This window comes from Centropristis striata, chromosome 20, assembly GCF_030273125.1.
Source record: "Centropristis striata isolate RG_2023a ecotype Rhode Island chromosome 20, C.striata_1.0, whole genome shotgun sequence".
NCBI classification, from domain to species: Eukaryota; Metazoa; Chordata; class Actinopteri; order Perciformes; family Serranidae; genus Centropristis; species Centropristis striata.
In genome coordinates this window covers 13670753-13698073 of record NC_081536.1, presented here as the reverse complement: position 1 = coordinate 13698073, position 27321 = coordinate 13670753, and the positions used below count along the sequence as shown (strand labels likewise).

Here is a 27321-nt window from a genome sequence, read left to right as displayed (position 1 = left end):
AAAACATGATACATTTAAAATGATTACCCATTTTTATACATTAAACCACTTAAAAGTTTATTAGGTAGTTAAAATGAGCGGAGTGGAGTCATTTCACAGTGTGGTATTAGTACTTTTACTGAAGTAAAGGATCTGAACACTTCTTCCACCACTCTCTTTTTTACTTCTTTAGTTTTTTTTAATTATTATTTTTTCTGCGTTTCTGTGCATTCATGAACTGCAGCCACTGATACAGTCAGAGTCTGTAAACAACATTAAATTATGTTAAAAGACAACAGAAAATGTTTTTATTGTATTGTATTTGTAATGATTATTTATTTTTTTTCTCCAAATGGTAAAACATTATGTAAAAAAACTATATTATATATATATTTTAGTAAAAGTGTCATATGGTTTATTATTTTTGGCTTCAAAAAACTGCAACAGCATTGTGTGAAAATAAATTGTAGTGCAAGAACAACAATAAAGTGCAACAACAAATAAAATCACTTAGAAATATCTACATATCTATATACATCATATAACACCTTTACTTCATGAATAAGTCAACCACCTCCGCTTGACTTTTGCCCCATTGACTAACTGTCTATGGATATAGCGGCATGCCTTTTGGGGAATGAAATAGTTCTCGTTAATAGGCAGAGGCCGTCTGATCACCTGCTCAGTCCTGTCTGAATCTGAGGGGAAAGACACTCAGCTGGGTCAACGTGAGCTGATGATGATCCATGGTGCCAAGGTGACCTGAGGTGCTACCATTTGGAACGATGTGTAAATCAACCCTAGCTCGCTCTTCTAGTTGAATATGCTACATTTTGAGAATAAAAACCATATGTGACACCCTGGACATCATTCATTCATTGGTATTATTTGTATTATTATTGCATTGGTATTATTTATGTTATTAACTGGGCCAACCCCCATAAATGTGTAAAGACATATCAGGCTGGAAAAAGAATAATGTAAACAACACTGCCAGAGCCGCAATGAGTTTATAGTATGTGTGTTAATGATCAACAAACAATATTATTGGCAGAAATAGAGGGCCCCAAAATCGAATTCTGCTTAGGGCCCCATGGAGGCTTGGGCTGGCTTGGTGTTCAGGCAGTGAAAAATGCAATCATTTGGGAAGAATAAAAAAATAAAATAATCATTACAAATACAATAGGGACCTAACAGGTCGCTGCCTGCTCGGGCCCTGATAAAAACATTTTCTGTTGTCTTTTAACATAATTTAATGTCGTTTACAGACTCTGACTGTATCAGTGGCTGCAGTTCATGAATAATTTATCTGTTTTTGGATCCATCCATGTAGATCATAGTCAGGAGGGCAGTTAGAATCAATTTTGCACAAAATACCTCATCTGGAAGAAGTGGAACAAGTGATTTTTTAAGATTAAGTCATACATATAAATATTAATGCAATGCAATATGCTACCAGGTAGATAGTAGATAACTCAAATTATCCACCAGGGGGCACTCACAGCCCAACTGTTGAGCTACTTGCTGTCAGCCTCTGATCTTTTCTGAGTTGAGTTTGTCTTAGAAATCTGACAGTTTTCAATCCGATAAAAACACGTAATATTAAAGCAGCCAAACATTTTCATCCACATACTAAGTGTGTGCATGTGACCATTTTCCATGCGTCTGTGTTTAGTGTGTCGGTGTCCTGTGTTGGCCTACAGTACAAGTGGTACAGTTTGCCCAAAAAATTTGAGTCTATTCCAATAAGATATGATCTTTATCAAGAAATAATTTATTGCCCTTTTTACTTAAACCCTAAAGACAACATCACTATGCTGCTGCTGCAGCAGGTGTGCAGAGGAAACATATCTGATATTCTACCTTTACAAAATAAAATAAAAGATAACTTTAAGCATTCAGATGTATTGGGAAAGGATAAACCTGTGATTCCTGTAGTGAGATTCAGGTGTCAACAGCAGTGAGAAAGAGCCACAAGAGACCTACCTGTAACATAAGAGTCAAGAACACACTAAGGTTAATAAGAATAACAATTATGGGAATCATTAAATAATAAGCAGAAGGCTATTTAACTGCTGATAGGTCTGTCTGCAATAACATCTGAATTATGTATTCACAATGTTGAAATAAGCCAAAAAAAAAACACAACAACTTACATTTGAGGTCATTTTCCAACATCGTAAAGGACTTCATTAGCCACAAACCATGGCAATAACAAACGTGTCCCAAGTTACATAGCTGTCATCGCAGCTACTGATTGTAGTAAAAGTTGTAGTAATATGACAGGAAAGTCACCTTGGTTGACATATACAACTTTATTTGTGGTAATTACTACATGACAAAGGAAAAAGGAGACGCTAGGAGATGTTATTCAAACTAATGAGTCAGGTTAGGAAGAAACACTGTACATTTACATCACAAAGGATACAAAATGAATTTAACAGGTAATACACACTGTGAAAGACATCAGCATAGCATATTATCTTTAAAATTATTTACAAAATGAAATATATATTTATATACACTGTACATTTGTACACAGATCCTTGTTTAATAGGTATCAGTATCTGAAGGTAACCAATTGCAAACTGCTCTTATTGGACATGTTTCTGACTGAGCAGTTGCATAGAGTCGAGCACATGCTGAGCTGTGTGAAGAGATCTGTCAGCTATACGTTCATGACAGGAGTCAGCTGCAGCAGTGAGCTCTGTGGTCGGATGGTGCTGCTCTTCGAATGCAGCTTCTCCAAGTTCTGTAAAAAGCCTCTTCTCTTGAGACCCTCCAGGATGACGGTGTTACTGGAAGCCAGACTGACGCGGGTCCTGTAGGGGGGGAAAAAACGGGGGCATGAGGTTGATATCTTCCATAAAAATTCCATTTGAACAGGGTGACGTGTTCATGTGCCCCCATCTGTCCACCCACACACCAGGGTGCACAGCGAGTTCAATGTCAGAAAAGAAGTCTTTTCTTCCTCTTTGGTTCTAACATGAGAATTTAAGTGCGGCACAGCAATTACACATAATTATCAAAATGACTCCCTCCTGTCCAAATAGTGGATGCTGTAATTGGTCACAAGGTGTTTGTTCAGCTTACTTTGAAGGAAAAAACACAAATTGGGAGACATGTAACCCAGAGGTTAACTAACCTCAGTACAGTGTTTATTTTTCTCTAAAGCTCGGAGCGGGATAAAGTCTGATGTGGGCTCACAGTCGGAGAGAAGGCATGAGCTGTCTCAATTTGCATACTTTTTTACTTACACTTGTTATTCTGAGTGCAGAAGTTTGTTCACACTGACAGCTATGGCAAAATGCAGCACACTGTGAATACGTGGGTGTTGGGCGCATCTCCAGTGGTGGAATGTAATTAAGTACATTAACTTAACTTAACATACTTTATAATTTTGAGGTACTTTACTTGAGTATTTTCATTTTATGTAACTTTATACTTCTGCTCCATTACATTTTGATGTAAATATTACTTTTTCACCACTTACCAGTTACTTTTCAGGTCATAAAAAATATGATACATTAAAAGTGATTAGACATTTTTTAAATTAAACCTCATAACCGTATATTAAGTAGTTTAAGTGATATAAAAATTTGTATTTTGAATATAAAAAACAATCTGAGTGAGGCCATTCTGCCGAACGAACTTTTGATACTTTAAGTACATTTTGATGCTGATTCTTTTGTACTTTTACTTAAGTAAGCTTTGAATGCAGGACTTTTACTTGCAGTGGTCATTTCACAGTGTGGTATTAGTACTTTTACTTCAGTAAGCGCTCTGAATACTTTTTCCACCACTGAACTTCTCCTCCTCAGTGGCCACCAAAAATTACCAAAATAAATTAGATCTGCAAATGACCAAAGCCTCTTTTTTATGTCATCTGGGCTTGAGGTGAACTAAACATGTCACAGCTGTAAAGTAAAGTGGTTATAGTTGGATTTATAACACAAGACAAAACCAGAGATCATTGCCACAGTCATTCATTTATCTTGATTATCTGGTTTTCATAATCACTGGAAGCCAAAATCACAACTGAAAATAAGATTTGATTAATGTCCCAGCCCCTCATAGCATGATTTGAGACAACTATAGAAATCAAATGAGATTTCTATGGATTCACCATTACACTGTTGAAAGTCATACACAATGTGCATAATGTGTACAGTGTACCACCTAGAAATTTACTCACAAAATAATCTAAACTGATGCACAGCAGGGAGCCCAAGGTGTGAAAACTAGTAAAAACACTAACTCGAAGAGAATGTGCTCCTGGGCTAAGAGAGTATGAGAGTCATTTCCCTTCTGGTTGGACCTCTTTTCTCTTCATAAGACCTTTTCATTACTATCAGTCTGTAGCTGTTTAACTTTCAGTAGGCTCAATGGCTTTGACTACATCCCAGCATCTTATCACAGTTAATATGAACAACAATAAAGAGAGGCACTCACCGAGGAGAATCTATACCGCTGTCTCCAGTGATGCTCTGGTTCTCTCCCATTTCTACCACTTCCCCAATCTCTGCCCCTCTAGCTCCACTGGGCATGCTCAGAACCGCTCTGTGGCTTTGAAGAACACCCGTCTCGCTGAACACGTCCTCCTGCACGTCCTCCACCTCCGCTACCCAGTGAGCAGATTCACCGTCGCCCTCGTCGGCTGACTTTCGAACAGTCTCTGTGTCTGATTCGACCTCGCTGGTCTGGCAGTAGTCGAAGATGCTGCTGTCTGCCACTTCAGATGGTTCGGGACAATCTAAATCAAGGTTCATCTCTCCTCTCTCCCCCTGGATCAGCGTGCCTTGCCTGGGGCTGGATTCACTTCTTGTCCCTGGTGATCGAGTCCTCTGATGGTGACGATGGAGCCTCCAGCTGGTCTCTGCAGGTGAGCTGAGCGAAGCTTCTCTGTGCATTAGTGGGGGAATGAGATCCTTGAAAGTGCTGTCCCTTGAATCTTGTATCGAATTATAATAGTGACGGCGCGGTCCCTGATACTGCAACTCAGATTCATGATAAACCAGCTGGTGCCCATGGTAGTCCCCTACACCTGTTCGGTACACATTTGCAGCATCAACCATCTCCTCCTCGTTCAGACACAAAGAGCTGCAGGCATCCTCATCCTCCTGCTCCTCCGCTCTCTGATAGAGTCTATCGTCGTCCTCTATAAACCCATCAGTGTCTGTTGTGGGACTGTCAGCCATCAGTTCTGGCCTTCCTTCCTGGCTCAAGGCCCTTTGCTCTCTGTTACTGATAGTGTTGTGTCTTATCTCCTGTTGTTCCTGTGTGGTTGTAGTTTCACAGGCCTGCTGGTGTGAAGAGAGCTCTGGCCTCGGAGTATCATCCCTCTGTGGGTTGGAGAGTCTGAGGGAGTGTTTGCGCTGTAAAGAGGGCTTGGACCAGGGCAGGGTTTGGTCGTATGAGTGGTTTACCACAGCATCGTAGGGATGGGTAGGGAGAATGGCATTGGAGTATTGTTGGATGTTAGTGAAGCTGTCATCTATAATTAGGCCGTGGTCTGGATCACATTCTGCCTCCTGAAAATGCCCATTTTTACCCTCTCTCTCCCAGCTGTTTCCCTCCCTCTGATGTCTGACTTTGTCGTCAATCCGGAGCGTGCTGCTCTGTGGGTAGGCTGAGCTGTAGTCCGGTGGCAGCTCTCTGTTGATCTTCATGTCTGCTTGGAACAGATGATCGCCGCTATCGTGGACGCAGTCGTACCTGTCCTCAGATGTAGGGGATTTCCCCACGTGCTCTCCATCTGCTACGTTCAATTTGGCTCGATGCGGGTCCCAAGATTTGGAGCGGTGACTCGTCCGATCCTTCCTCCCCGGCCCCGAAGCCTTGCCCTCTTTCACCTCTCGTCTTCTGCTCTCTTTGTTGATGGTGGCAGGAATAACGGCTTCAGCATCTTTGATTGGATGAGCCTGGAAAGGGTTTTCAATGCGTTTTTTATAAAGAGATTTCCCCTCAACAGCTCCACCTTCTTCCACTTGATCTGGTTCATCAACAGGGATTTCCACCCTGAGCCGCGCAGGGATCAAATCTTCCCCCTCTGGATAATCATCTGCACATATGGGAGCCTTACTCTTAACTCTCTCCTTCTCCTTTTCCTTCGGCTTCTCTCTGGAGGAATGGGCCCTCCTCTTACTGCGAGAGGCCTTCTGAGCAGATCTTTTCCCGGCCTTAGACGAGTGATGATGCTTTGGCTTTGAGAATGCTAGGACCTCAGTAGACATCCCCTTGTCTACTCCCATATCATCTTTATCCAGACCCCTGTCCAACACTCTGTCTATCCCCCTTTCCCTCCTCTCCTCCAGCTTCTTCATTAAAACCGTGTGGCGCGTCAAGTTGTCCACAGTCAGTTCAGGGTTGATGCGTTTGATGATGGCGTGCTCCAGGTCTCGGGGTAAGTTGTTCAGGTCCTCTTCATCTCTTACTGGCCACTCCTCTGGAGGGAACTGGGCTGAAAATGATGCATACTCCTTCTTCGGTTTCTCTTTTTTACCTCCATTCCTCCGAAACAAACTGAGACCAAACTTCCTCCCCGGTTTGTTGTCTTTTTCTTTGCGGCCCGTGGCATTAGTAGTTGCTGTAGTTTTGCTGATCTCACTCGCCTGACAGTCTGCCGCGGTTGAGGTGGACTGATGCTGCACTGTGGGTTTGTGATCTAAAGGTTTGGGCCACTTCAAGCTCTTTCCTGTACATTCACTGATGGAAAAAGAGACAGAATGCTGGTCTGGGACTGTGGAGGGAGGGACGGTTGCTGTTACAGTGGTGGAGGCGATATTAGTGGATGTTTGGAAACAGCTGCAAGACTTGCAGTGCGCCACTGGAAGCGTTTGATTGCTCTCAATACAGGCTTCATTGTTTAATAGGTAGGTAATGGGAGGAGGTGAGGGAGGGTCGTCTGCTGAGCCAGACGTCCACCAGTTCTTCTCTCGGACCATGGTGTTGGTGATGAAATAGGTCTGAGCTGTGACGATGAAGTAGCCCTCGCCTGTATGGTAAATTTTGCGCTCCTTGATCAGAGTGCCGAGAGCGTTGTAGAGGATGTCCTGAGTGGGAATGGTTATCCCTGAGACATAGAAAAAGGGGAGTGTTAGGGTCAAAAGGCAAGCAATGGTGTCTAGTTTAAGAGTTTATGATTGATTATTACATAAAGCAACAGGTTGACATTTTGGAAAATGTGGTTTTTCGTTTACAGGAGATTGATAGCACTGAAATGTTTGTCAGTTAAATATGAAGCAACAGCCAGCAGACGTTTAGCTTAGCTTAGCACAAATAATGTAAATGGACACACAGCAGACTTGGCTCTGTCCTATGGTGACAAAATCCAACAAGCATGTCTAATGCCACATTCCAGACAACTACAGACTCAAATAGTCTGACCTCCAATAAGAAAAAGTACAACTGAATGCTACAAAGTCTGAGTTTCAACTCAGGGCAGATTTATCAATTATCAATTTCTGATGTCACACATTAATGACAAATCCCATGAAGGTGTACATTATAACTAAAAAAGGCAATCTAACGTATATTTGCCTGTATTTCAAAAACATTGTACATACTATCATATAGTAAGTCCTGTTATGTATTTAGATAAGTTCTGTAACATAAAATGTATATCTCATCAGAAATAGTCCAGAACATAACCCCTCGTAAGATGCTGAATTGCGGTTTTCACATTCTGGTTTGTGTACGGATTAACAAAAAACATATTGTTGTATCACTATGAGGGTGGCTGTTTGAAGTATTTTTGCTAACCTGACAGCTGCTGGCTTCAGCTTCATATTTACCCACAGATTCAACAACCAGCACCATAGCAGAACATTTATCAAAAATGTCAAACCATGCCTTGAACAAGCAAGCCGAGGCAATATTTCATGGATTACCTGGGTGGGCTTTGCTCATGTAATTGATAAGTGCTTCCTGGTTGACGGTGATCTGAGATGAGTTCATATCTGAGATGACGGAGCACAACACCTCTGACAAGGGAATGAACTGGGACTGGGGGACGGGAGACATCTGCACTGGGGACAGGTCACCTGAAACACAAACACAGCAGCAGATTATTGAGAGAAACAGGTGGGTCTGCTGCAGCACACACAAACACACCTGGGTTAGCGAGGTCTCCCTCTGACTTTTGCTGCCAGTGAAAATAACTCAAAGTACTGAAGTTGACATTCCTCTCCCAACCACCTTCTAAATCATGACCGATGTGGTCTATTTATGTGAGTTATATGAACCATGCCCGACTGCTTTTGAAATTCCATCAGTGCCGGGAGAAACCACGAAATTCCATTACTCCCACAGAAATGACCACAGCTCTGCCTGCTGTGTAGATCAGATGTCCTGCCCCCCATATCATACGGCCATACACATCTAGGAGGTGCCCTTAGACAAACATGTTACAGAAAGTGAGAGAGACTAGGGAAAAGACAGAGACAGGCTTGGAAACATTTGTCTTATAGTTGTAAAAATAGTATAAATCCCATTCTGTATATGTAAACCCCACATCAAAATACCACCAATCTGCAGGCTGACAGTGCTCCTCTGACACACAAACTGTGAGAGCCTATTAGGCAAGAGCCACAAGGCTTTCAAATCATAAAACTAAGCTGCTTTTAAAGACAACCAGACATTTTAGAAACATTTCATTTCAGTTTCACACATGGAAAAACGTAATTGAAGCAATATGCATTTGTTGAGTTCCTTCAAGCAAAGAGGTGTTTTTTGTGTGCAAAGCAGGGGCGCACCCTCAGGAGAGGCAGACCAGGGACATGTTTGAGCCCCCCCCCCAAAGAATTAGGAAAAGGGGCCCTAAACGGCCACTGATATTGAGAGTTTTTGCAATGGCAACCATAAACATCCTTAAATCTCCCAAAAGGCACAGCACAGTGCACTGATGTTGCTCCAAAAAACCCTAAGCGGGGCTCTCCTAGCTACCATATGACAGCTGGATAATGTTAATTAGAACAGTTAACTAACTACCTATAACTTTCAGAAGCCCTTTTCATTTTGCCTCTCCACAAAAGTGCGGTAATGAGGTAATGAGCTAATTTTTATTTAACACGATTTGATTACTGTTGGACTCAAGTGAGAGTCGTTTCTGACGATGCACTTCCTCTCTTCTTCCTTCTGTTGGTCGCATAAATAATGTACGTCACATATTTTCCGTGTTGCAGACTCCACCGGTCAACATGGATGCAGTCTCGAACAGTCTCGCCGATTTAAAGCCTGTCACCATCTCTGAAGGCGGTACGCCTCTGGGATGTTCAAACTGAAGGCAAAACGTCACAGGGACGTAAATATCGTTACTTGAAACAGCGGTATGAAAGGGGCTTATCACTGCCACTGGTGAAGAAGCAGGAAGAGTTAAGATAGTAGGGCCATAAAGACTCTTCCCAAGATATAACATCATGACTAAATGTGGACTTTCACACAGTTGTATCTAATTATTAGGTTATAATTGATAACATGAAAGTCTCTAATCATCAAACTGGTCAAACAAACACATTTTTCCCTTGTCTTATAAGGTGAGGCAACTACAAAGCAACAACTGACTTTGAGTTTGACTTTCAGTTCAACTTGAAGGCAAAAAAACAACATTTCCAAGATGTCCAAATTTAGCTCACAAGATCACAGAGATCCCCCGCACCCTTTAAAGTCGTTATATGCACTTTTACCTTCAGGGTATAACGTGGCCAGGACGTGGACTGAAAGAGGCTCCACATCCTTCATTCCCTACAGCATTTAGCTATTAACAGTCTGTGATCCCATGATATGAATTTGGCACTTTTCTGGAATTTGAATGATGTTTTTGTCTTTATGATGTTTTTCTATGACGCCTAAGTTTTATGGTATAATTTGTGCCATAATGTATGTTTGTCAATGTCCCTTTGATGTTCTTTTATGCTGTTTGTGCAAAGCAAATTCCCCTAGAGGCAATAAAGGTTTAATTCTTCCAATCATTCATTGTCAAATTTGAATCCCACCCAGATAATTGTCAGAGACGCTGGAAAAACTGGAAAGCTTTGTTTCTGCATCACATTATAAATGTTTACAGTCAGATATAAGCCTTTAGGTGGTCAGCTTTAGTTCAATTGTTTGTGTTCAGGTTCAGATTAGATTCGGTTGTGGTTATGGTTATGGTTTGGATAAGAATCTGACTGGAGGTTTTGTTGCTGTGCATAACTACAGTGGGATAATTTCAAGGGGAAACAGATAAATATTTGCCTTTATGAAGCAGTTAGTTCTTTTACAATGCTCATTATGATTTAAGATACTGACACAAATGTCTGCCTGATGTTTACTAATGAGGAGTGAGCTCAGCGAGAGCACCAAAACAAACCAGACCCCACTGCTGATAAATGATTAGCATCTGTGCTGGGTTAACACAAACTCCCTTCATATGAGGAGCTGACACAAGGGCATGAACCTAACCTTACCCACAGGGCTGGAAAATTGGTTTTAGTTAATCAGCTACACCTCATTAATGTACGGAGCATAATGGGTGGAATGTGATGTAACACTAAACAAGTTTTCATTGATTTACCTGCTGTATTTTATTTACTATCAACAGTATCCAATACAACTCAAGTGCAAACATGACTGTAAAAAATGCCACAGACACAGACACACACACACACACACACACACACACACACACACACACACACACACACACACACACACACACACACACACACACACACACACACACACACACACACACACACACACAATTCAGCTATATAGCCAGTTTGAACTTGTTTTGTTGAGACACTCTTCATGTGATTTCCAGTTGTGCTGACAACAGCACTTTGTGTATAAATGTGTGAATTAAGCTTAAACATGTGGCGTGTGACTGTGAGTGATTCTCCCATCAACCCCGGGGCATTCACAACCAAAACACTGCCAAGCTCACACTTGATGTGAACTAAACATTTACAACCCTCACACTTGAACCACTTATGTCCAAGGCAGGGGAAATAAACAACTAATCAAAAATCTGCCATGGTGAAGCATGACAGAACACATACACCACTTTTTTACATGCATGGACTATTACGACCAAAGAAGCACCACAGATTGTTGCCACATTTGAGTCTAAAAAAGGAGTCCAATCAGAGCCTAAAACCTCAATTAAATAAACTGAATACTCATTTGAAAAGAAAAAAAAGGCTCTAGTTGGAATAAGTTATTGACTGTTAAGCTGAGAATTCTAACATGCAACTGATGATCACAATAAAACTAATAATTAATAAATGAGGGGCAGATTTACTGGAATATAGCCCAAGTTTTTGTTAAAGGAACTGCCCAGATGCTATAAAGAAGTAGCTAAAATATTTACAATCTGCCAGATTTTTTTGATTATTTTTTTTTACCAACCCAATTAAATAAACAGTAGCCCAACTGGACTGGTAGAGTTTGTCACAAAACTGTGTTTGTTAAATGCAAATCCAGATCCACAAATGCAAATTTTGATTAAAAAATAAAAAAGTGTAATTCAAAAAGCATGTTTGAAAGTAGTAGTAGTTGTAGAGAAAACATTCACAAATGCTTTTCATTAATTTTTTAAAAATCGTTTTATGTTTTGACAAATTTTTGCAATATGTTTGTGGATTTTTTGGGATACTCGCAGAACCATTTAATTTTTGCTATATATATATATATATATATATATATATATATATATATATATATATACACACACACACACACACATACATATTGGCTTTAAATTTGATTTACAGATTTCACAATTACACACAGACTGTCAATCTCTTGAAATGAATAATATAATATTGAGAAAATGTATCTCCATAAATCGAGGTGGAAAATTGAGCACAGAACCACTTTTTTCTCACTTAAAATGTACAAATCAAGCTGCTACTTCTTCTGTTTTACTTCAAGAGAGAATGTTTTATCCTCAGTGAGGATTATGTCAAACAAAGTCAGTAAAAAAACAATTATCGGCACAGTGAGCTCACTTAAGGCTCATAAGTCACACAGTCGGAGGTCTTTCTTTGTAAAACTGATCCTATGGCACACGGTGGGATTGTTAAAAAAAAAGCCATCTGCCTTCCCCTGGCTCCGACAGAAGACGTTAATCTGACTAAACCTCAGAGCGGATATCTCCATAGCAGTCTCCCTGGGCAGTGAATTAGTGCTGCTGACTTAGCTACTCATTGTTGTTCACTTCCTATAGGAATGTCTGGCAGGCCGTCCACATAGCAACCACTTATAACCACCGTCAACAGTCAAAAGGTCAGCAAGTATATGATCGGGTCAAAGGAGGGGGAAGTCGGATAATTAATCACGCGGAATCAATTAAAGTGATGGGAAATCACTTTATCCTTCAAATGACTTTTCTGTACAGAGTCAGTTCTGGTTTTTCTCTCGTTCAGACATCCTGTCAACACCTGCTAACATTATTTATACTCTTCAGGGACAAATGAATCAACAGAAAAGAGAGACGAACAATGTAGGTGTGAGACACCTACAGCAGTTTATTTGTGGGAAAAAGGTTGTAATCTAAGGACGTGCCCAGCGGAGGATTAGTGTTTATTGAGTCTGACATTAGCAGGCGTGACCGTCAGAGAGGTTCACTGCTGTAACAGTCTTCTCTCTGGGGGGAACGGACCTCTGTGTTCCTGTAATCTAAGACCGGGCCACCGACTTTACACGCATTGTCATACACTGCATGAATACCCTGCTGGGTGCCATGGCAACTGAAGTGCCACAAGGAAGAAGGAGGGACGCTGGGAAGTCAAACAGGGCACGAGACTTGTGTTGAGGCATGTGAAAAGGAGCAGTGGCTCAATTTAACTAGAGTTAAAGGAGCATTCCACTAATTTTAGATGTCAAAAGCCACATGTATTTCTATTAAAGTTGAAGCAAATTGTGAAGCAATATTTTGAAATGTCACATTAGAGAAAATGCGAATTAGGGACATTTCCATCAACTGGTTTCAAATAAACAAAGCTGCATAAAATTTCATTGGTCAGAAGATGGCAGTGTAATGTATTGCTGTTGGCTAATCTGTCAGAAAACAGTAGAAGAAGAAGTAGAGATTGCATGCTAGAGAGAAAACAACAACAACAACAACAACAAAGATTGCTAACAACTTCTTTATTCTTCAGGAATTGGATTCAATTGGGCAACTTACAATCGTTCTTTCATGTCATTTGATCATTTGTGTGAGTTAAATGTTTGCTACATCAGAAATCATCAGGAAAAGGTGTTTCCATCTCCCATTTAGCACATTAATAATTTTTTGAAAAAGACAAAAATCGTCTCAAGCGAGCATAAACACTTTTATGCATATTAACAGGTTTAAGCAGGTTTCCATCGAGTTTCTCTGAAGCTTTTCTCATGTTAATATTCATATGCGCATAGAAATTATTTAATGGAAACACAACTAAAGTCTGTTCAGCTGTAATGGACAATCCTGTTTAGCATGTAAAAACAGTCTGATGTCTTCTTTGGCTCTGGAGGAGCTTTGTCAAGTCTGAGAAAATAACCTTAATGATGTCACCATGATGTCATTGGGCTTATTTCACCTTCACATTTATAACAGAAAGGCTGATTCAAACTTACATATTGAGCGTTTAAAAGACGTAAGTGTTTACCAGGCAGGCAGTGTCTGAAGCTGCCAGTATGCTTCATTATCGCTGACTGTCGGATGGTGGAATAGCTTTGGAAATCCATTCCCCCCGCATCTTCTTCTTCGACGCTTCACTTCACTCGCCATTCAAAACTATAAACACTTTGAAGTTCTGTTTGTCTACAAACTAGAATGAGAAAAGTGCAAACATAATACAGAAGATCTAGTTAAACCTAAAACTGTCAACTGTCTCTCTTTGGTCACTTAGAGTCAAGATTGGAACAAAGATGGTGGTATGAGGGATGGAATGAATCTGAATATGCACTGGTTCTGAATTAAGTCATCTTTTTTGTCACGGCATAGGCCAAAATGTGGCCTGCAACAAACTAGCCAAGCTTAAATCAGCTAAGCTTGTTTTTAGTCTGGCTGATTGACGGAAATGCCTTTGCCATGTAACTGTAGCAGTTGTTTGTGGCCCAGTAGCATGCAGTAGAGATTTTATCAGACGGACATGATCCCCTACAGGCTTGCACCTGGCGGAGATATAAAAATGCAGAGGCAAACATTCAATAACAGAATAACATTTTCCTTTTATGTTTTTTTCATTTAATATATTTTATAAAGGTGGGTTGTGCCTTTTTTTTTTATGTCATATGTCATCCCATGACCTCAAAAATTGTATCCAACATATTTCAGTAAAGCAACTGGCATAATGCATGCTGTATATGTCAATTTTGATTAAAGAGAGCATTGCTACTCTATGTATCAAGCCTGCAATTCTGCTGTAATGGTATTCACCATAACATTTAAATAAAGTGACAAAGCCAACATGCTTTCTGCTCCATGCAGAGTGAAAAACATTCTTCCCAAGTCATAAACTTTCCATGTGAGAAAAAGTTGCTCTCTAGGGGCTGAAAATGAAAAAAAATGCCTGCTCATTTTGTGGAGATGATTGACAGAGACCTTCTCTCTTCTATCCCCACTGAGATCTTTTTGGCTGCAGACACTGATCAATGCCACATGTTCTCACATGGCTGTGTTGTTAGCTGGCCACATGAGTCCCATTTCATACGTGACTGCATCACCTCGAGTCTCTTGGAAGAAAATACTAACAACCCACAGCTTACAGTGCAAACTGTAGAGCTGCACCCTGCTGCTCTGAATGAGAGCATCGTACCATACATCTGCACAGGATTTAAACTACAGGGTTCATGCAGCTTTTTAAGAGTAAAATTAAAACACCTTTTTAAGCACTTTCAAGTCTTCATCATCTTATATAAATTGTTACTATGAATGCAATTGCAAAAAATAAAGCTTACAGAATTAATTTATACCCCAAAGCAATCAGTGAATATTTACACTTCTTTTTATAACTTTGAATGACCTAATCATGATTATTTGATGAATTATTTATGCTTCCCTAAGCCTCTCCCTAAAACAGCCATTGTTCAATCTCATGTTAGCAATTCCTTTTTTAATATCTCTCACTGACATCATTGAAAGAAACATAATGATGTAATTGGCGTATGCAAAGGGTACAGGACTTAGCTAAGGGTCATGAGTGATTATGTAGAAAAAAGCAGATTATGTTGAAAATCAAGTATTTTTGCTAGTTCATTGAAAAAAATAAGCATTTTCCAAGTTTTAGACCAGACTTGGTACAAACCCTGAAAATGTATATACATCTTGATGGGAGACCAGAAATCAAAGCAAGAAAAAAAGGTTGCACAACTTGTGACTGACCCTCTTCTCGACCTTTCACCTTTGTGCTATCACAGGTAAAATCTGACTGAAACATCAGAGCTGTTGCCACAATCCCTCGCTCCATGGCCTCTCTGCAAACACACAGTCACAGTCACACACCTACTTATCTCATCCTGGTATCGTCTAATCTTTAGGCTCCAGCAAGCAAACAGGCTAATCTTCTCTCTCCCTCATTAAGGACACACTGCTCGGCATTCAACATGAACTTGAGGCCTGCCCAAACTGCAAAATCCCCTCCTGTCTCCCATCGAGTGAGACCTTGTGAAGAACACGCTTCAGTGAATTTATAGTTAAGTCTCTGGTGAGACAATGTCAAACATTCATACAGTCAGATTTAGTGTAATGGAAGGAGATGCCAACTGTAATTCATGTCGTGACTGCCTCCCAGTCCCACGACCACTTCCCTTTGTTTCTTGGTCTAACAGGCCTCTGTGACCCGCCCTCCCCTTCTTGTGTGTGTGTGTGTGTGTGTGTGTGTGTGTGTGTGTGCATCGGCCTTTTTAAGGTTCTTTACGAGTTTGTGTCTCACACTCCCATAGAACACACAGATGTGGGCGTTGCAGTTAAATGGCCCAATAAACGGAGTGAAAAGATCCCTTCAGAGAGCAATCACAGCCCGACTGTCCCGACAACCAAAACCTCGCCCCCTCTAACAACACTGCCCTTTCCTGTCCTTCCCTTCTGAAAGCATTTCAAGAAGCATTGGACATAAACATTATGTTTGCAATAAATATTAATGGTACTGTATAATTACTGGACATGATTTTCTTGTATTGATAACATAATACAAGCAACCGGATTACGTATTTAAATACAAAATATGTGGATAGAGTTACTGTCTTTAAAAACAGATTAGACTTTATTATGTCCTCAAAGGAGATTATCTTTTTGGCTCAGTTTATTTGTTGGCTTGTTTTTCTGTTTATCAACAGGAATATGGAAAAACTACTGGCCCGATTTTCATGAAAGTGTGTAGCATATGTCATTAAATGTGGAGCAAAATCACAGGGTAGATGCATGATTTATTTTTTACTTTTTTTAAATGATGTAGTGAACCATCATATAATGCACGGCCTTGGAGCATGTTTGTGCCAATTTATCTTGTTTTATTTGCTCTAAAATTCATATGAGAAATGCATTTCCTATAAACAGATCATTTTTTCAGTGCAACAATTGCACCTGCTACACAAAAATGACAGTTGAAACACACAGCCAGGACATATTGAAATGTAAGGCTCAGCACAATGATTTTCAATTATTCCAAAAGTTTTCCAAACTATTACATAACTTGATTTAAGCAATTTAATTTAAATATGTTACAAATGACCTTTCAGGGCATGTTTGAATGATCTGTAGTGGAGTATGTGTTAAAAGTAACCCTCCCAACCGTGCCTGTATTTTAGGGCTGTTTAATTTTGTGAACTTATCAATGAAAAGGGTCACTTTAAAGCTTCTGTTTACCAGAGATGTAGTCTCTTGTGGTTTTTGAAATCATTCAGCATGGAGAAAGCATAAAAATTAAAGAAACCTTTGTCAACTTAGACCATAACAACCTAATAGTCGACTTATTGACCAAGAGGGGGGCAGCCCTACTGTATTTAGTTCAAATGTTATCACCACAGCTGCCACTGTCCTACTTAAAAACACATCAATAAGCAGTAAAACGGAAAGACAGAGCCACTGATTATTTTACAGCTTTATTGATTTATTCACAACAATAAAAGCAGCACTCCTGCCCAAACTTGAAGGCATTAGGTAAATATTTAATCTGATCTACTGCCAGTTCAGTATCTCAGTGTGCTCGTGTTTAAATATTAAGTGAAATGGGAGGAAAAGGAATAAAATTTGGACTGTGCCCTCTTTGTAATCAGTGTCTAGGAAAGTTTTGTTGTTGGCAGGTTAACTCAGATTAACTAGACATGATCTGGAGAACCTTGTGCGTTATTCAGCAGTGGTGGAAGAAGTATGCATCCTTTTTTTAAGTAAAAGTACTAACACCACACTGTGATATAACTTCACTACAAATAAAAGTCCTGCATTCAAAACTTACTTCAGTAAAAGTACAAAAGTAGCAGCATCAACATGTACTTAAAGTATCAAAAGTAAATGTACTTGTTATACAGAATGGACCCACTCCATTGCTATTTTGATTGTTATTTTTATACTGCAAATATATCATTGGATATTATTATAATGCTGACTTTTGAAAGCTTCAGCTAAAGTGAACAGGGCTCATTATTCAGCGGAGGAACAGATAAGATGTAAAGTCAAAACGCCATGACTAAAGAGGACTCATGAGCTCAAACTTAAAGCAGAAACACAGGCAGGCTTTGTGTTGACTCGAGTCACCATAGAAACCTTTACTGTGGCGGCAGCCTGCCACATGCAATACAAAGCCCAAGAAAAAGAAGAACCAGCAGCTGAAGTGTAATATGGATATCTAATCCAGCGAGAGCCCTGAGACTCACTTTGCCAAACCAACCCTGTGATATTTAACGTATGTTGGCACAGACAGGCTGTGACTAAGCTCCAAAAACTGAGCTTAAATCATTTACGCTCACATAGTTGGTCACCACAGGTCTTGGCTGCAAACCCCTATAAATAATGTTCTTACCATCTGATTCACAGTAAGAACAATTTGAATAGCAGCTCATGCCATAACAAATAAATGACCTGGTGCTGTGCAAAAACCCTGTCATCATGTTCTTGTGAAATAGGAAATACACCTGAGCAGGTGTTTAAAAGAAGACAATGTGGAGGTAGACAGGCCTGTATTTTACAGCGCAGCCCAAAGTGTTCTGTGTAACATGACCCCGACCCGTGGTAGTGCCAGGAGACGGGATTTAAAGCTTTATTTTCCCATCTTTTTACCTCATACGTCACACCTCCTCAGACTTGATGGGTCACACCCCGACATATCTGGCTCTCGTCTGCTTTCATGAACATGAACATTACCCCCAAACTGCCAGCGCCGTTCCTGCCAGACGTCTGGGAAGACATTTAAACATGGACCATAGTACCTGTGGTATATATATATATATATATATATATATATATATATATATATATATATATACACAGACACACACACACACACAAGTCTCCTGCCTCCTCTCATGCCAAATTAGTTTCCTGAAGGACTGTTTCATCTCAGCTTGATTTCAGCTCAGATCTCTTCAAGGTTGAGCCGACTTTTCGTCTTAATAGAAGACATTTGGTTTATAGGGATAGTCCAGACTTGTCCTATTGGACTAGCTCTTTGTATAAATAACCCTGCATGACATCACCAAGGCCATTATTTCAGACTTTTAAGAGCCATAGAAAACATTTAAAGGAATACTTTGCGAGATTTATGAAAAAAAAAGGTAACCTAAAAAAGGTTTAAAAAAAATATAATATAAAATAAAAGTAAAATAAATCATCCCTCACAATAATCACTCATGACTCACTAGACACAGCAGTGTCTGTGTCTTCCCACATCCTCTATTTTCTTGTTTCTTTACAATCTTGTATCATGTTCATGTATCATGTAATCATGTTTCTGGGCTTCAACCATTGGCCATGAAGTTACAAAAAACATGCAAAAAAACGTAAAATAAAGTGATGTGAAATGACAAGCAGACAAGGCTTGTTCCAGGTAAAGGTTTGCTTTCACTCTTGCCTTGAGCCAGGCAGGAGAAGCCCAGGTGCATGTCTTTTGTGTGTGTGTAACCGGCGTTCCCTCAGGTTCAGTTTTAGGCCCTGATATTTTCATTATTCATACTGTTAGTAGTCAACTTTGAACACCTGTACAGTGTACATTTTCACAACACCTTTGGACTGCTTCAGTGACAATCAAAACTAAACTTTGCTCGGGCTTTTCCCTCTCCAACCAACCACTGAGCACAGAAATAGGCAGCAGCCTCTACTTTACCCAGCTTCATCTTATTCAAAGATCAAGGTACACTGTAAAAAAAGATAAACAATAGCTACTCAATAAAATGAATTAATTAATTATTAATTCAATCTAACTACGTTACAAGTTGAGTTAATAACAACTTAACAGGAAGTGCCTGTCAATTAAAAATAAATCTATTGTGTTGAATTCATTCAAAATTCTCGATTTTGAATTATATACACATAAAGAGTATATTTAATGTGATCAAAATAAGTAGATTCTATCTTAAACATTTGATATTAAAGTTACTGAAACAACTGCCTCGAAATCATTCAAAAATTAATTCAAATCATTAATTTATATTTAATACATTTTATCAAATATATTAAGTAAAATGAAATCACTACAAAATAATTTATTACAGTGTACTTTGACCCCACTCCACCCATGTGGCTTTTTTGCAGTGACACCCCAACATATAGGCCTGTACATATAATCTAAAAGGGTTTCCAGCAGGTCCACACCCCTTAATCAAGAGTGATGGCAGTCATTGGTTGCAGATGAAACCCATTTCCTCTTATTTAACCGAGCTTGAGGTGCAGCAGATTCCTGTGTTTGTTATCCCAGTATTTAGAGCAGAGCTCCCGTCCAGTGTCTGCCATATGATCCGTCACTTTAAATGCCCTGCAACTGGTCAGCACACAGCTCCGCCGTGGTCCCTGAATGTATTTCTTATGTCTTTCACTCCTGAAATACAATAACACAGCTTCGCTATCACAGAGCTGATGTTAGCATACTATTGCATTTATCAAATGCTAAATGAAGCAAAGAAAACATCCTGTCAGGAAACAGAAGAGTAATAGTAATACCAAATTTAATGTGATATAGCCTTACTCCTGCGTCGACCACTTTGTCTGACCAGAGAGTGAATGGAGATAAATCCCACGAGGGAAACCCAAGCGGCCGCTGACAGGGTGTATAAGCTGAGGGATACAGAGGAAACTCCTCAACTGTTGTTGTTGGCACTGCTCCACTCCACCGCTACGGGTGAGCCCAACATTTGGGTCGATAAAGAGGCCGACATGCCTGATCTGCACCAGGGGTGAGCTTCCTGCTCGATGGGAAAGGATGTGGCTAACAAATGATGTGCTGAGAGGCATGCATGCACACGCACATGTCTCTCACAGACGGCGGAAGGTCGCGTCTGAGAAAGGTCAAGGTTTCCTCATATCTGGACCATTTCCTAAACCATCTTTTACAAGTACAGGAAACAGAAAGACATGCAGACATACTTTTGGCACTGTCACCGTAAAATATGATATGAGAAAGAATGATGTGTGCAGCCTAATTAACTTATACCAACAATGCAATTTAAAAAGCAATCTAAAAGTTCAACAAAGCTGCAGAATCTGCTTTCTTTCCATTAGTCCAGTCCAAGCCCAAACCGTTCAATCTTACAGTTTAATTAATCTCCAGTCGACTGTTTATATAGAATAAATGAAATGAGGTGTTCTTTGATCAACCCACCAACATAAAACCAGCCATAAGAACCTCCACAGTGTCGGGTACAGATTTGGTTTGCAGTTGCCGAAAACATTTCACCTCTGTTCTAGAAGAAAACTAAACCAACCACTGTCACAATACAGACTCTTCATCATAGTGAGCCTGACAAACAGCAGCATATATTTTGTGTAACAGCTTAATAACATACTGTCAGAGTCGAGGGAGCCGGAGCGTGATTATCTCTAACCAGTGTTGTTGTAGTGAAGCTCAGATGGTAGCTGTAACTGAGCAGAGTGGAGCAGATTTCCCCTTCATTAATCTGTCTTTAAACAGAAATAAAATACACACAAAAACATGTCGGTTTCTTTAACAATGTCTCCAGTTAGCCTGAGATATTACTCTTAGTACTTCTAAATCTTCCACCTCTGTTTAAAAGCAGTGGTGGAATGTAATTAAGAACATTTTCTCATGTACTGTACTCAAGTACAATTTTGAGGTACTTTACTTAAGTTTTTCCATTTTATGTAACTTTCTACTTCTACTCCACTGCATTTTGAGGCAAATGTTGCCTCAAAATGTCACTTTTCAGGTCAAGATTTAACATAAAAAACATGATAAACTTAAAGATTAGACTTTTTTTAAAAATTGAACCTCATAACAATATATTAATGCATAGCTAAAATGAGCCGTACCTTCAGAAAATTATAAATGGGGCTTAAATAAATGCATCAATAATGATACTCTAGTAATATATTTGGAATATATAAAGTGAGGCCATTTTGCATAACTAGCACTTTTGATACTTTAAGTACATTATGATGCTGATACTTTTGTACTTTTACTTAATAAGTTTTAAATGCAGGGTTTTAACTTGTAGTGGAGTAATTCTGCAGTGTGGTATTAGTACTTTTACTTAAGTAAGGGATCTGAATACTTCTTCCACCTCTAGTTAAAAGCAATGAATGGTTGAAACATCCAGCTCTGGAAGACCGAAGCAGGCAACCTTTATATAATAAATAGGGTTAAATAGTATCCACTTTATCCTCCATTTGTTTAAACATATTTGGAAATTCAGACAAAGAAGGTGTGAAAGCAGTAACAGAAGCTGTGTGGAGAACACCTGGATACTGTATTGATGTTTGCTGCTCTGTTTGCTTCTAACAAACCCTCTGAAGCTATCTGACCTCGACGATGCTTGTTAGCAGGGAGGTTGTGACCTTTGACCCGTGCTGCTTAGTTATGACAGGGTGGGCCATTTAAAGCTGGTAAGGGGGTGTCATGGTTAATCAGCTAACATCTGGAAGAGTTATGACCATTAGTGAAGCGCTTTGAGACTCTGACAAAACACCCTCATGAAAGGAGACACCCCCTGTGTGAAAATACAACACTTTCAAGGCGAAAAAAGCAAAGGGTAGAAATGAGGCTCTCCGAGCCGACGAACTCAGGAAATGATCTCAGGAGTAAATGAAGCATTTCAGGAATGCTTCACCACCTCATGGTATGGAGAGTTAAATGAAACATACCATTTAAAAGGGAAACTTGGCTTAAAAAGTGCAGCATAGTTGTGCATTAGTTCTGCAAAAACAACAGAGGGAAACCTGCAGTTTGTCCTACAAGTCCGAAAGAAGTCTTTTCCATGGCGAAATGGCCTGTCCAGAGGACTCATTCAAGTCCACGTCCAGGACAGTTTACAGAGCTTTATGTCGGGACGATACAAGACACCTCATTACACCACTGGCTGACTCCTTATAAATGTTTCAGCCGGAGGATCCACGGTCGTCCTACAGCACAGACAATAGCAGGATGCTAAATAATGCAGCACCAGCTAACAGTCATTGTGAAGCCTCTGGTTTCAACAGGAAAGCTATGAGAGTTCTCCAGCATGAATTTAGTCTTTTGAGGAAGTTTGAGGTTTTTTTTAAAGCTTGATTAGTGATTAGTGCATTTCCACACAGAGAAAGTAGTCAAAATCTCATTAAGCAAATTCAACATTTTGGAAATTACACTTATTTTCTTTCAAGTTAGATGAGAAGGGTGATACCGCTCTCCTCTGTGTTAAATATGGAGCTGGAGTCAACAGGTGGTTAACTCATCCATCCATCCATCCATCTGTCCAGTTTCTTCTTATCTAGACCAGGTCATAGGGCCAAGCAATGTATTCTAGACTTGACTCTTCTAAGTTTTGCAGTTATTCCTGGGAACCCTGAGGCGCCGAGATATATAATCCCACCAAAGTTTTCTTGGACAACCAAAAGAAAGAAATCATGGTCCTCCGTAGGGTGGCTGGCACATCCAGAGAGAGTTTGATGTAGAGGAGCTGCTCCTTCACATCAAAAAGCACCCATTGAGGTGGTTGGGGCATCTGATCAGGATGCCTCCCGGTGTGTGTGTGTGTGTGTGTGTGTGTGTGTGTGTGTGTGTGTTTGTAAAGGTTTTGTGTCCATGAGCAGTACCACTAATAAAGAACAAACACCAGCACATAATTTTCTCTAATTTTCCTTCTCATATTGTGTTTCCTGCTTCCTGATTATTAGTGAATGATGTGAACTGAGATACTGTAAACAACATCTAAATTTGATTATTAACAGTATTCAGGTTACAGTGTGCATGTAAACATACTCCGCTCTGATCCTTAATAAAATGACCTTGTGGTGGAACTTTGGTATTATTCCGTAAACAACCGTTTAAAGGAAGAAAAGGGTTGAAGAGATAATTTAAAGTAAAGAATGAGAAACACGTTCATGAGTTGAAGCAGAGAGGTCAACCCCAGTACCAGTGGGGCCCATTCCCACTAGGATAACAACGAAGCCTGTTCATACTAACTCCTCACCCTGTCTGTTTACCTCGGCCTAACCTCACCGCGATCCCCTTCCTCCATCAAGCCTCCCCGCCTCCCGCACACCTCCTTTTCTGCATATTCTCCCCTCAGAAGAGGCCCGGAGGTGGCGGAACAATCTGTCTTCACTCAGGCACTGATAAGCAGACAGGACTAATAAGGGAAACAGCATAAATGAATCAAAGTTTATTGTGTGTTTGTCTGGAGAATTTGTTTTACATCTCTGACTCTCCACTGAACACTACTTAAGTCACATCTGGTTCATTTTAGCTAAATATCTTCTAAACTAGTTCCTTTACATGCCTTTAAAAAATCTCCTCACGTCCGTAAAGTCACGTCTCAACCTTGCTCTGACCCGAGAAAGGAAATAGTGCTGTTTGAAATTCACTGTAGCTCTTAACTCATAGCATTTCTGTTTTCTACCTGACGTATTTATATCGGGACAATGTCAAGGCTTTTACGTCCATGCCTGATATCAATCTAGGACTCTGACTTCCACGGTCCCTCACTGGCCATGAAACGGAGGGACATTAATCCTGGGTAACAGAGGAGCGGCGGTGGTCGGCAGCCAGTCGAACAGTGATTCACTGCTGACCGATCCTCAGTGAGAAGGCAGTAAAGCAGACTGTGACAGCCTGCCAGCACTGATTTCCATACAAATTGCTGCAGTGTTAGGCGAATGATTTGTAAAAGGGGAGAAGGAGGTGACATGTCCACACACAGACGTGTTTGCTTACAAGTTTCGGGTGTGAAGCTCAAACACGAGGAGTCCTTATGAGGATTTGATGCCTGCCTCCCATCCGACTGTGAGCTCATGCATGTGTGTGTGCACCTTTGTGCTGACGCGGTGCATAGCAATAAGCTCGCCATCACCTTTGGCTCATATGATGTTTGTTTGTGAAACTGTCTCAGATTGGGATGGCATGTCAGCCTCCACCTCCCCCTCCTCCCGAGACTCCCCTTGTGTGGTCTCTTCCTCCCCTTCACATCACATTCCTCTCTGTACTTGTCCGTGCACCGCTCACTCTGGCAGAGCTGACGGATTGACACAAAGGCAGCAGGTAGACTGCGGAATCCAGACAAAATAACACTCAAACAAAGACAGAGGCAAGACAGCTAGACCAAATGGGAGCCATTGTGTGTGTTGCTGGAAAAAAAGTTTTAACAAAACAAAAAGAACCTGCTGCAACTACAGCCAACATTTGGAAAACTTACCTCTACCTTTAATGCCCTGTTCATACTACACAACTTCGGTCCTGATTTTTCACTTGCCATTTGCCAGCAAATTGGCGCTCAAGCTCAGATACCTAGAAGGTTAAAATCGTGTTTGCACAGCTTTTTAGGAGTAAAATTCAAGCATTTTTCTAGCACTTTATCACTTTATCAGCAATCAAAATATATTGACAATCAATATAGCTGACAGCTTGAAAGCAAAACATAACCATTTTCAAGACAATGAACAATATCTGAATACTTGGGCCAGTGTCGCTAGTCATTACTGACTTTAAAAAGTCTTAAAAGTTTGTTTAATTCGGAGAAGAAGAAAATCAAATCCAAAAAATCAGGAATACTATCAACTGAGTCTTTAATTGATTTGTTGCATGTGGTCATTGGGTTGCATTCATTCAGTCATCAGATTGCTGGACTGTTCACACCACAGAACGTCACAATGGTTTTCATACTTAATGACTGACTGGTGACGGGGAAACGCACAACAAGATCTTTAATCAGGAGGAATCCCTTAGGAATATTTCTGGCCTCCAAACTACATTAAGTCACAAAAACAGTAGTCATGCCTGTTTATCTTGTCGTTAGCACACATGTTCACAAAATAGCCAAACATCCTTACTATCTATAGTCTGTTTCGTCTTGCTGAAAAGCTGGGTGGCCGGGTGGTGTAATGGGTTGCACAGGCGACCTAAAGTCGTGTAAGTTTAACTGGGCATCACATAAGGACCACTTGACATCAATTTTCAATGCATGTTGTCCTACGTTTAGGTTATGTTTCAGCAAAAAGCAACAGTTTAGCAAAACAACATGGCAAAAGAAACTTAACTTTATGTGTTGAATTTGCAAGACGGACAACAAGAAGAGGAAACAGGTGATAAATAGCAAAGATGTTTGGCTTTTTGTGACCATGTGTGCCAACAACATTAACAAACAGTGTCATGTGTAGTGTGAACCAAACATTACAGTATTCAACCTGCAGTTTTTGAACTTTAGGTGGTGTGTCTTGGAGCAGAAGGTGGTGCTTTGTGGCAGAAACATGAAATCAGTTCCCACATATGAGTATTTTCTACAACCCAGAGTTCAGTATCATCCTTCTAAAGCAAGAAAGAAAATGTGAATAACCTGTTGCAACCCTTAAGAGTACTGTCATTAGGTGTAAAACCCACTTAGGGTTGTCATTTTCTCCTGCAGCCGCTGCTGTCAGGCATTTACAGCCCATGAGATCATGCTATAGGAGGCTGCATAAAGGTTTCCATTCATTGTTTCTATGCTGATTTAAAACACATCTGAGGAGGAGAGCCAGAGAAGGGGAGCAATTAGAAGTAATTATATGGTACACAGAGCTTTGTTAACAAGCGTCAGTAAACATATCACCGTGTTGACAACAATGGGGTCTGATTGGTCGGGCAATCCTTTCAGACCTACTAGACTATATTTGGGGGAAATAGAGATTTAAGGAATATCATCTGTCAGGCAACAACAGCTGTGGGGTTGAAATAACATGTCACTGCTAATGGTGACAAAATGTGGTCGCTTTTATAAATGATGCCCATTTAATAAGTGTTTAGAGAGGAAGTTTTTGACTGCACTTTCCAACATCTGAGTAACAAAATAATCATCATAATTGTCCAAATCTAGAGTGAGAGCAAAGAAACACTAAAAGTAAAGAGCTGCTGACACTAACATCACAAGTAAAATCCTTTTGGCATCAGATTATTTTGAATCTAGTCTTCATTGTTGATGAAAATACAGAGAAGGGGGAAGAAGGGTGTTAAACTCTGTCAGCTCCATGTTGTTTAAAGTTTATTGCTTTGACACATTTCTCTCAGTGTGGTTAACAAATGTTGGTTGTGTAGTTGTGGCTGTGGAAGCTGTTTCCTGTGCCATAATACAGGATTGATTGTGGTAACTCTCTGGACTTCAGGTGCACATGTAAAGTTGTATTACTAACATGGTTTACTTCATAATAATATTTACTACATTATCATTGATGAAAGTTGATTGACAGGGTTACATACCGACAGCTTTAATGATAAATCCCTTTGGTGACCTCAGAGCTCTGCGCATCCACGCTTCTCTCAGCACCTCCAAGTTGTTCGCGTTCCCTTGAATGAAAAGCACAAAATTTTCCATCCATCCCTGAAAGTATACTTCAGCAATGGCCTTAACGAGTCTTTTATTCCAAAAACTGCGCAAGTTTTGCGCCTTGAAGTCCGCAAAAATCTCCTGGCCACTGGTAGTGTTTGCATTGAGTTTCCCTCCGCCGGCGCGCAAACTCTCCTCGTCCGGCCCGAAGACTACGGCGAGCGAAGCGGCGGAGAGCTGGACGACCCGCTGCTGGTGAGACATTTCTAACCTTTATCCGCTCCAGGAGGGAGCTATCATGCTAGGAATGAAATTGCACGTGTTAAAAGTGAGTTCTCCCCTCTAGAAATCCAAACAAACGCCGTGTTTTGCCGCACATTCCTCCAGTGAGCGTCTGGATCCTGCAGCGAGTGAACCGGAGGCGCAGTGGACGTCCGACTG

The 27321-nt window shown here is 40.3% G+C and overlaps 1 protein-coding gene across 1 annotated transcript; it reads right to left on the bottom strand.

The window, feature by feature from the left end:
- Positions 1 to 2281: 2281 nt before the first annotated feature.
- Positions 2282 to 27321, bottom strand: stox1 (storkhead box 1). The gene is made up of 4 exons (XM_059359513.1): positions 26814 to 27321; positions 7869 to 8021; positions 4432 to 7051; positions 2282 to 2801 (listed from the first exon to the last, which is right to left on the bottom strand). The coding sequence occupies exons 1-4, from the start codon at positions 27142 to 27144 to the stop codon at positions 2648 to 2650; spliced, it is 3258 nt and encodes a 1085-aa protein (XP_059215496.1). The 5' UTR covers positions 27145 to 27321; the 3' UTR covers positions 2282 to 2647.

Excerpts from the sequence above, each read along its gene's own strand:
- stox1 (XM_059359513.1), bottom strand. The coding sequence starts at position 27,144 with ATGTCTCACCAGCAGCGGGTCGTCCAGCTCTCCGCCGCTTCGCTCGCC. Across the intron at positions 7,052-7,868 it reads CATGAGCAAAGCCCACCCAG|GGATAACCATTCCCACTCAG; the intron begins GTAATCCATGAA and ends TCTATGTCTCAG. Across the intron at positions 2,802-4,431 it reads AGCGGTATAGATTCTCCTCG|GACCCGCGTCAGTCTGGCTT; the intron begins GTGAGTGCCTCT and ends CCCCCCCTACAG.